The sequence below is a fragment of the Gorilla gorilla genome, chromosome 14, assembly GCF_029281585.2.
Source record: "Gorilla gorilla gorilla isolate KB3781 chromosome 14, NHGRI_mGorGor1-v2.1_pri, whole genome shotgun sequence".
Taxonomy (NCBI): domain Eukaryota; kingdom Metazoa; phylum Chordata; class Mammalia; order Primates; family Hominidae; genus Gorilla; species Gorilla gorilla.
In genome coordinates, this window is record NC_073238.2 from 34,483,099 (window position 1) to 34,494,525 (window position 11,427).

At 48.6% G+C, this 11,427-nt stretch overlaps 1 protein-coding gene across 1 annotated transcript; it reads right to left on the reverse strand.

Moving 5' to 3' along the window:
• Positions 1-2,123: 2,123 nt before the first annotated feature.
• On the reverse strand, positions 2,124-11,099 carry GJB2 (gap junction protein beta 2). Its single transcript, XM_004054219.4, has 2 exons — positions 7,361-11,099; positions 2,124-4,182 (listed from the first exon to the last, which is right to left on the reverse strand). The coding sequence occupies exon 2, from the start codon at positions 4,158-4,160 to the stop codon at positions 3,480-3,482; it is 681 nt and encodes a 226-aa protein (XP_004054267.1). The 5' UTR covers positions 4,161-4,182; positions 7,361-11,099; the 3' UTR covers positions 2,124-3,479.
• Positions 11,100-11,427: the final 328 nt, after the last annotated feature.

Sequence of the window (11,427 nt, forward strand, 5' to 3'; positions counted from 1 at the left end):
CAGCCATTCCTCTCCCGGCTTATGTGGCTAGACTCACCCTCCTGTGCTGCAGTTACTCCAGGCTTTGTGTAAATGTGCATTTTTTTCCAGCCCCCAGTTTATCAAGCTTTGCTTGAGTCACTTGTATCTGAAATACCATCTGTCACTCTTCCAGGTTGGGATCTGTCTAGTGGAAAACAGATGACAGTCATACGTTACTTAGTGCTTTACTATGTGGAGAACGTTTACATAAATTATCTTATTTCATTGCCACTAAGCTTGGGAAAGATTCAGGAAACCCATTTTAAGATGAGGACACTGAGGTCAGGGTAAGTGAGTGAGCTTTTACCCACCTCTCAGCTGCTCTCTAGTTGTCAAAGACCAACCTGAGGGGGTGGCTCAGGCCCGACCCCTGCAGCATATTCCTTGGGGCCTCCCAAGTGGGCCCGATCTGCTCACCCCAGCTGTGACTGTCTTTTGACAGGAGGAGGGAGCAGCGAGGCTGCACCCACTGCTCATAAAAAGCAGAGCTTGTCCACGCCGAGGGCTCGGCTGGGTGGGAGGCCGCTTCCACAAGGCTTTTTCTTGCTCCATACAAAGTGCAGACTGATGCTTTGAGATATAGTCAGGATTATCATTTTCAGAGCTCAAGCTCTAATTTCCAGGCATGTGACCAGACCTCTCTATCCATTCCTACAAGTGGTCGAGAGTAGCCCATAATTATTTTGGCTTGGTCTTTTAATAGCTTGAGAGTAATAACCTACATAGCTTGTAGAAGTGAATGTACTTATTTTAAAAGTTCTGTGTTTTTTGATGTTGTTGTTGTTTGGGACAGGATCTTGCTGTCGCCTAGGCTGGAGTGCAGTGGCACAATCACAGCTCACTGCAGCATGGACCTCCCAGGTTCAAGCAATCTTCCCACCTCAGCGTCCTGAGTAGCTGAGACTATAGGCACATGTCACCACGCCTGCCTGGCTAACATTTTTATTTTTTGTAGAAACAATGTCTCCCTATATTGCCCAGGCTGGTTTTGAACTCCTGGGCTCAAGTGATCCTCTCGTCTCAGCCTCCCAAAGTGTTGGGATTATAGGTGTAAGCCTCTGCACCCAGCTTAAAAAATCCTGTTTTCACAGTCTATGTGCAGAGCATTTTGGAAGTCAGGTAGAAACCATTTCCCATTTTCTATTACCTGGGTGATAGTTGATTGGGTTTTGTTCTTTGAAATCCATTTTAAAAGTGTATGGTCCTCTATGAAAATACTTCTAATTATAGATGTGTGAAATGCTTTGAAATCCTTGGATGGAAATCTTGTACCATGAAAGAACAGAACTGTTGGTGGTGTCTCTGGGAGAGGTTCGCGAGGGCCGGGCAAGCCTGTGGGGGTAGCAGGCAGTCACTCCCATGGGGACAGGCTGACCTGGCAGGCTTATTTCCCATGGAAGTGGGCACTGAGGAATAAAAAGCAGTTTCAGGCCAGGTGCGGTGGCCCATGCCTGTAATCCTTGCACTTTAGGAGACTGAGGCAGGGGGATCCCTTCAGCCCAGGAGTTCGAGACCAGACTGGGCAATATAGTGGGACCTCATTTCTACAAAAAATGAAAAAATTAGTGGAGTGTGGTGGCACACCCCAGTGGTCCCAGCTACTTGGGACGCTGAGGTGGGAGGATCGCTTGAGCCTGGGAGGCAGAGGTTGCAGTGAGCCAAGGTCATGCTATGAGTAACATTTTGACGGTCCACTTCTGGGATTGATCCAGGAGCTAAACGGGTCATGTCCAGCCAACTCAGCATTCACCAAGGTACGTTTCCAGTCCAAACACCACATTGTCCATAGACTGATATGCCTCAAAAACCTGGCAGAGGTGGGCACGGGGTTAGGTAGAAATCATCTTCCTCCCTTCCTTCCCCAGCAATCTTTCTGGTGACAGAAGCTTTTCTGTAACTGGGGCAGAATGGGGTCAGACACTCTGGCAACTTACCCATTGGTGTTATGAAATATAAAACATTAATGTATTTATATAAAAAGTGATAGATGAAATTAAAATTTGCTGTTCTATTAAAACTATTAGATTTTAAATTATTATAGAGATTATATTTTAATGTTTTAAATGTATTTGATACATTGCAAATTATTTTAGTTACAAGCATATCATTAAAGCTATTCTTTATTATTACAAAATGCTTTTACAATGCTATTCTTGACAACAGGAAAATACTTACCCTCGCTGAAGTATGTGGAGTACCATTTTTTGGAAACCATGTCAAGCATAATGGCAATATTCAGGTTCAAATCTTCCTATAGAGCTGCTCAATATTTATCTAAACCTTAGCTTCTATTCTTTTCACATGTTATTAGTTATATTTTCACTTAAAAAACTGGAGGCCGAAGGGGTAAGCAAACAAACTTTTGAAGTAGACAAAGCTCATCTTTAATCAACAGAATTTAGAGTCCAGTCTTTCCAAATCTGTTTTTAACGACAGAAACTTCTCCCTCCCCTGCCCCATTTTGTCTTCCCCATTAAATGGTACTGTGTCAATAAAATTCCCAAGCGACCTCTTTAAATCAGCGTTCTTTCTGATGCTGGCTACCACAGTCATGGAAAAGGGATAGATGTGTTGGACAGGCCTGTCATTACAGGTAGTAGTTGGTGGTACATCCAGTCTGTATTTCTTACACAAAATTACATCTAAATATTTGACATGAGGCCATTTGCTATCATAAGCCATCACTAGGAACTTCTAGTCTGTCTCACTCGATTGAGGCTACAACGTTGTTAGGTGCTATGACCACAATGAATACAACAGACAGCCTCTCAGCTGTACTGCAAAGTATTCATAACCAAAAGACCATATTTCAAATTAAATCATAGTAGTGAATGACATACCATTTACATATCACAATCTGAGCCTCTGAAACAGGGGGAACATATAATGGTATCCAGAACATCTTTACATCAAAATAACCTATCATACTACAAAGTTTTCACTTACAAAAAGTGTAACAGAGTTTAAGGCACTGGTAATTTTGTCCACTGTTAGAGATTAAAACTTCCAAAGCAAATGAAAGAACCAATGTTCAACTTTAACGTGGGGAAGGTGGCAAAAAGAACCCCAGGAGGACACCCAAACCTTCTCTGTGTCCTCTGTGGAACCTGGCCTTTTTCTCTTGTCCTCAGAGAAAGAAACAAATGCCGATATCCTCTGTTTAAAATATGAAAGTACCTTACACCAATAACCCCTAACAGCCCGGGGTCTCAGTGGAACTAACTTAAGTGAAAGAAAATTAAGACAGGCATAGAATTAGACCTTTGTTTTGAGGCTTTAGGGGAGCAGAGCTCCACTGTGGCATCTGGAGTTTCACCTGAGGCCTACAGGGGTTTCAAATGGTTGCATTTAAGATCAGAATCTTGGGAAATGCTGGCGACTGAGCCTTGACAGCTGAGCACGGGTTGCCTCATCCCTCTCATGCTGTCTATTTCTTAATCTAACAACTGGGCAATGCGTTAAACTGGCTTTTTTGACTTCCCAGAACAATATCTAATTAGCAAATAACACAATTCAGTGACATTCAGCAGGATGCAAATTCCAGACACTGCAATCATGAACACTGTGAAGACAGTCTTCTCCGTGGGCCGGGACACAAAGCAGTCCACAGTGTTGGGACAAGGCCAGGCGTTGCACTTCACCAGCCGCTGCATGGAGAAGCCGTCGTACATGACATAGAAGACGTACATGAAGGCGGCTTCGAAGATGACCCGGAAGAAGATGCTGCTTGTGTAGGTCCACCACAGGGAGCCTTCGATGCGGACCTTCTGGGTTTTGATCTCCTCGATGTCCTTAAATTCACTCTTTATCTCCCCCTTGATGAACTTCCTCTTCTTCTCATGTCTCCGGTAGGCCACGTGCATGGCCACTAGGAGCGCTGGCGTGGACACGAAGATCAGCTGCAGGGCCCATAGCCGGATGTGGGAGATGGGGAAGTAGTGATCGTAGCACACATTCTTGCAGCCTGGCTGCAGGGTGTTGCAGACAAAGTCGGCCTGCTCATCTCCCCACACCTCCTTTGCAGCCACGACGAGGATCATAATGCGAAAAATGAAGAGGACGGTGAGCCAGATCTTTCCAATGCTGGTGGAGTGTTTGTTCACACCCCCCAGGATCGTCTGCAGCGTGCCCCAATCCATCTTCTACTCTGGGCGGTTTGCTCTGGAAAAGACGAATGCACACAACACAGGAATCACTAGCTAGGACAGAACAGGGAGACTTCTCTGAGTCTGGGTAAGCAAGCATGGCTTAAATCTCTTCCTGAGCAAACACCAACTCTTACACAACCTCACCAAAACAGGTGAAGACAGAACCAACTTAGTTTGTCATAGGATTAAATGTATAGTTCCCAAACCCTCTTGAACATGTTTTTAGGTGTTCTCTGATAAAAAGTAGCTTGTTCACCTGAGTAATTCACCCAATCTTTAAACACATCATAAAAATTTGCTGTGCTGGGGAGTGTCATAAAGTCCTCGTTAGCTGAAAGGCACTCATGGGTTCTGACCGTACCCCTGCATCCTCTGCAGAGCTTCCTTGGGTCTTCCTGACTCTGCAGAAGTTACTCAGCGTTCAACAGCTGCATCCATTTGCAGTCTCAAGTTTTGGCTGTACCACTGGGGCCGATACTAGCTTGGGCCAACCTTGCTCAAAGGCTGAGAGGCCAAGTACAGGAGAACCGTGAGGATAAGATGTCTAGTCTCTCTGCTGAGCCACTTTCCTTAATGTCTTGAATGAATTTTCACAGACGTGGCATGTAGCAGTGAAACTGTTGTTACCAGTGGTTAAGTTTACATTTGAGGCACCCCGAGTCAAAATTTTACAAAGGACCTTGCTTCCTCCTACGTGAAAGGAAGAGGTTAGGAATGCCCTCTTCATGGAGAAAAGCCACTGTGAGCACAGACTTTCGTGTAGGCTTTATGGATGGCTTGGTGGCCTCACTGTCAGGCTGGCACTGATGGCTCAGTTAGCATATCTGTTTTGATAAGTGCTGCAACAGTGCATTATAATTGTGGGCTGTGGTTTTAATTTCAAAGTGTTTCTTAAAAGACACATTATTTTAAAATGACAGAAAATTCAACTCCCTCGGTTACTGGCCCAGCTAAGCGACGTCACTGCATTGCAGTTCAGCGCTGAAGCTTGGGGGAGTCCCACACTCCTTACTGCAAGCGGATGTGGAGAGGCCAGTGGATAATCTCCCGTGAGCCCGTGGCCTTCTTTTCATCCCAGGATGTGAACTGTCTTCACTGATTCATAGTTACACCCTGCCTGCCACAACCAACGCTCTCCTAAACAAGATTCCACCCTCTCCACAGTCCGGATGAATCATTTCTTTTCCACCCTTCAGAGCTGGTAGTGAATCCTCCTCCTTCTTTTTCTTAAAAGCATCCTCCTCTCCTCATTTTAGGCAAGTTGCATCCCGTTTTCTGATGGACTCCAGAAGCAGGCTCGTAGTGAATGTCTTTCATGACCCACAGTCGCTGCCACGGGGCACCAAGGTCAGGCAGAAACCATCCAGTGCCACCTTGGTCAGAGGCTAACAGGAGAGAGGTGGCCACGAAAGTTACATCAGATTGACATAGGCCCATGAAACATTTAGCTTCACTGAGCTTGGGAAAGACAACATCATTGGAAAAAACAATATTTTAGCCCAGGTTCAGCACTGACCCATTGATAATCCAGACTGGGAGGCCCTTAGGTGAGCTGGTTGTCCTGCTAAAGCACCCACAGCTCAGGCCAGTCCCGTCCCAACAGCAGAACCACCGAGGACAGCAACATTCCGATTTTAACAAAAGCATCTTATGGAATTAGACATTCTTCACTGGCCCTCACTGAGTGGAAAACAGGATACTCCCCGAAGTAAACTCTCTCCTGGTTTACAACAATACACCTGGCCAAGAATATGGGGCTGCAGGAGGAGGGGTTTATCCTTTGCCCTCTTCCACCTGCCAAACCCAGGTCATACACCCTTCTACAGACCTGTCCAGTTACCATCAGCTGAGAAAAATACAGTTCCAAGAAACCCTATATTGTTATTTTATAAAGCTTGAGTTGAAGCTACCTGTTTTAAAGATCCTTTTTCAGGAAGAGGAGTACATTAAGATTTACTCCCCAATGGGCTAGGGGGTCATGGGTTAAGAGGGGCTCAGAAGCAGGACGAAGTTGTTTTCAATATTCAAGTCAGAGGAGGAGCTGCCCTCCCGGCCTCCCGACCCTGGGCGGTTACATGCAGCTTCCTACCGGGCCCACGCCACCCTGCACCGCCTGGAGAGCTGCCAGAGGCCAGCGGAGGAGTTGGTTCAGTTCCTTAGGGAAGACACTAGGTGGATCACCAGGATCCAGAAAAGGCAAAAGGGACTCTTCACCCCTTAAATTTCTCCACCCTTAGGTGATGGGTGGTCGACCTTGCCTGGCTGTCCCCAGGGGGTTCCTCCACCCTTCTCACCAGTGTCTGAAATTGTGACCGACTGTGCACTGCAGTTTCGAAAAGCTCTAAGGTCACATGGGGACACGGCCGTACCACGCTTCTCAAGGCAGTCCCAGGTGCATGGCCACGGAACCCAGCTCTCAGCAGCTGTTAGTTAGGTGAGCGCTGTTCGGGCTGCCTTCCTCCTCTAGTGGGGCAGGATCGAGGCACTGATGGAACCGTCCTGAGGACGCGGGTCTCAGCCGCACACCACCTCTTCGCGAACAAGGGTGCTAAAAGTTTTCCTTCTAGCCGGGGAGCACAGCCCGGGAACAGACCCTCGTGAAGTGTTTAGGAAAAAGGGAAGCCACTGAAATCTTGGCCCCGGGGTAGGCCGGGGTCGGCTGGCTCCGCGTTAGTTCTAGGCAAACTCCGCCCAAATCTCTGCCCGGGGATTTTTCTGCAGAAGCCGCTCCAAGAGGTAAAGGTCAGTTCCTGCAGCGAAGGCTTCCTGCTTCACCGGCGAAACGGAGCTTTGCTTCGAAGCTAAGCTTTCGGTCAATTTAAAACGTTTGGTGGCAGTGGGTCAAGTAGCCAGGCGGCTGCGCTAGAGTACCCCGAAGGGACATCGGCGACACCACAAACCTCGCGCTGGCGACTCGCCCCCGCCTTTTTCCCCTCCCGCGCGCGCCCGGCCCCACTCGCACCCCGGGCGGTGCCATCGCGTCCACTTCCCCGGCCGCCCCATTCCAGCTCCGGAGCTCGGCCGCAGAAACGCCCGCTCCAGAAGGCGGCCCCCGCCCCCCGGCCCAAGGACGTGTGTTGGTCCAGCCCCCCGGTTCCCCGAGACCCACGCGGCCGGGCAACCGCTCTGGGTCTCGCGGTCCCTCCCCGCGCCAGGTTCCTGGCCGGGCAGTCCGGGGCCGGCGGGCTCACCTGCGTCGGGAGGCAGCGCGCGGCGGGGCCGGGGCGGGGGTCTCGGCGTTGGGGTCTCTGCGCTGGAGCTCCTGCGCTCCTGGGCGGGTCCTGGGCCGTGCGCCGCCGAGGGGCTCCGAGTCAGGGAGAGGAGCGCGCGGGCGCTGCGGGGCCGCAACACCTGTCTCCCGCCGTGGCGCCTTTTAACCGCACCCCACACCCCGCCTCTTCCCCCGGAGACTGGGAAAGTTACGGAGGGGGCGGCGCCGCGGGCGGAGCGCGCCCTGCCTCTGGGTCCTCAGAGCTTCCCGGGTCCGCGAACCCCCGACCGCCCCCGAAAGCCCCGAACCCCCCAAGTCCCCTTCGAGGCCCCAATCTCCTGGTTCATTTGAGCCCCCATGAGTTCCCCAAGTGCCCCCAGCGCCCTGAGTCTCCCCCCGGTTACCCCGAGCGCCGCCTCCCCCAGCCCCTTGGCGGCCCGGGTGGAGCGGGGGCGGCTGAGCGTCGGGACCCCCCAGGAAGCCGCGCCCCAGGCCCCGGCTCCGGCGCTGTGCGGTGGGCGGGGTTCAGGGATGGCTGTGGTCGTTGTCCTCTGTACTCCGCATAGTGCGAGAGGACTTGGCATTTATGAGCGCTTCTTTAATTTTTTATTGTTAGAGAAACAGGCATTCCTCCAAGGACTGAAGATCTGTTCGAGTCGCGGAGGCTGCGCGAGCCCGCGAGGCTCTCGCAAGGGGACCTGGGCTGGGTGGCGGGGCAGTGCCCTCTGGAATGGGGGTTAACGGTGGCCGAGGAGGGGGCGCCGCTGGTGCCGGCGAAGTCCCCGCTTCTTTCTCCCCTCAAAATCTCACCAATCCGAACGAACGCCTTCTCGAATTTCCGATTTTATTCAATTACTTTCAACAATGTGCCAAGGACTAAGGTTGGGGGCGGTGGGAGAGACAAGCCTCGCTTTTGCCATGGCCGGCAGGGGGGTCCCGCCATCTGCGGAGGGTGCCCCCCGCGGCCCCCGGCCCAGCCAACTTCCTCCTCTTTTCGCAACTGGGGAACTGCAAGGAGGTGACTCCTTTCGGGGTGAGGAGGCCCAGACTTTTCAGAAAGGAAAGAGGGCAGGTAAAATCTGCCAAGCCCCTTCCTGCTCGATGCACACAGCACGAAAGGGGGAAACTGATAGGATTCTGCGGAAGACCGTTGGGCGGCTGGCTCTGCACTGCACACCCGCTGGGGGCTTTCTGGATACCGCGAAGCTTTGTCTCAGATTATGAGGTCTCAGTATTTGCATTTGGTTGGGGATTTTGATGTCTTGAGATACAAATGACAGAAGACAGATTTGCACAGCGCAAGCGGATGAGGGACTAAGATGTGCAGAGCAGGCTGGGTGGGGACTCCCGGGAAGGTCTCCCCCAACCCCCGCCCCACCTCGGGCACCCACTTCCCGATTTTTGCAGAGGGGAGCCAGGTCAGAGGTGCAGCCTGGTCCCCTCGCGCTCACGTTTTTACCCAGGTCAGTTCGAAGTTAAGTGGAAATGATGATTAATCCTGACAAGTCATATCTGGCCTCAGAATGGATTTCCCGTGATTGCCACCATTATTAGCATTGACTTTTCCTTGAAAAACTGGCGCCCCGTGGCCATGGGCCGACCTAGGCAGTTTCTGCAGGGACGAGCGTGAGTTTTGAACCGCGGTTACCACCTACTTTCCAGCTCCAGGTCTTAGTCTAAGAGGGAGTGTCTGCTCATGAAGAGGCAAAGCCCCAAGAGCTGCGAAAAGCCTTGCATGGCCCATCTGAGAGATGTGCTGAGTCGGCTTGTTAAAAATGACAGGCAAAGCCTGTGGGGTGGGGCAGCTTTCTTGGCCTGAGCGCATCTTGGTTGAGCCAGAGGTGACTTGGGGTGGGGAGTGGGGCGCCGGTTGGTGGGTTCTCCCTTTAATTTCTCAAAGGCTGCGGTGTTTATGAGTCTGTTGGAATCCTGGTTGGGTTGGAATGAAGGAAGGTTCTAGAACCATTGTGGGAAGCTCGCTAGTAAAGATGGTTTGGAGATCGGAAGTTGACTGACTTTCCCCCATTGAAAAATGTCACCTGAGATTTTAGTGCCTGTATCACGATTATAGGCTCAACTTTCTTTTCCTTGTTTTCTTTGATTTAGTTCTCCTTATGTGCAAAATTACTACTGTGTGATGTTGGCTAGTCGTATTATCACAGCCACTCCGTGTTTTCAGGATTTGTAGCTGGAAGTCCTATAGCACTTAAGTCTTCACTTACAGATCAGCGCTTGCTTTTATTCTGTTTTGTGTGATTTCTGCTGTTTTCCTGTGAGTTGGTGTTTTCTTCCCAAGTGGGCTCAGGACTCCTCTAGGGCAGGACATTATATTCATGTACATAGTGTCCTCCAGTGTAGGGGAGGAGAAGGAGGAGAGGTGAGGTGGGAAAAGGGTGAGGGAAGGCTTGGATATTTGAAGTTATTTACAAATGAGCTTAGACGTAAATCCAATTAACAGATCACACCACAAATTAATGATTAAAGAAATCCTGAAATTATTTTGTAAATTACACACTTACATTGCTGCATTTTTTTTCTGTTGAAAGCATTACTTTTAACAGAAATGGAAACATTGGAAATAAACCATGTTTTTCTCACCTTTTATGTCTTCATCTCTTAATGTACCAGTCCCTAGAGAAGCTGAAGCCCAATCCTGTGTTCCTCCACCCCAGCCACCCAGCCCCATGGTGAGAACACAGGGAGCTTAGGATAGTACTGCTGCGTGCAGCACACACCTTTGTCTCATTGACCTGCAGAGACTGACCAGATAGAGAAGGTTTTTTGATGGAAAACTCACTGTGGTGTCTGCCTGGTTGATCTTGAATGATGGCAAGTGGGCACTTTTCAGGTAACTATTGATGATTAACTGACAAGGATCTGTGAAGGCTACACTTTGTCACTTCAGAGTGCCAGAGATACCCATCAGTAATATTTTTACATATATGCTTAGTACCATGCAGGTAAATCCCAGGTGATTGTCATAGAGCTGAACTTTTACTCAGATGTTTAAAGTGATGCACTTGTAAGGTTATAAGGTGAAAATGCTAATGTTTAAAGCTATTTGGCATTTTAATTTGACAGTTGTTTTATAAATGAACCAAAAAGAAAGAAGTTGCTGTTTTGCAATAAATCAGTGTGACACAAATCATATTTCTTAATATTTCAAGTGACTGCTTGCCAACTGCCTGATGGAATGGCACCGTGAATTCCCGCCGGGAAGAATGCTCTAAATATACATTAAACATGTCTTGGTTGAATTTCCGACTCACGAATCACACGTAGGTGATGGCAGAAAATGATGCAAGATGCGAAGAGACTGTCCTACCACTTGGCAGTTTTAGGGCAAGTTGGATTCATTGAGTGTCTTTTCAAGAGCCATTAGTTAATGGACCACATTCCCTTTTCTTGCCTTGCTGTTGAAATATTAATAATAATAATAACTGGCAAAAAAGAAACTTTAGCTCTCCTCAAAATAGCAGTTGGAAACTGACAAGCTCCTGGCATCTCTGGTTAATTAATAATAACTTACATATGATACTGTAATTTTAATGCAGGAGTGGCTCCACTGTGCTCCTTTGTGGGTAATTATTACAGGGAACACTATTTCACTACAATTTCTCTCTGTGTAATTGAACCACACCCTGACTTATGTTTTCTGAAAATTGTTAAAGTCAAATCTTTTGGGGAAAATCTGTTGTTCCATTCAAAGAGTTAAAAAAAAATTCCAGCCTTCAATAATTTAATTGTTCTTTGCTTCCAAATTAAAGACATCTCATAAAATTCTAATTGCCAAGTTGTGACTGAAATTATTATATAGGCTTTTAAATTTTCCTCATTCTATTCTTATTTTCACACGTACAATCTTTTGGGGGAAATTCAAACTGCTAGATGTGTCTTCATTTCAAGGCAATGGTAGAATTAGTTGATCTCCTTGGTTTTGCTGAATGGACACATGCTCTTACTCACAAATATATCCATGCGGTTCTTTTACGATTATCTAGGCAGACTGTGGATAAATTACAAAGACATTTCCAATTGTATTTGTGT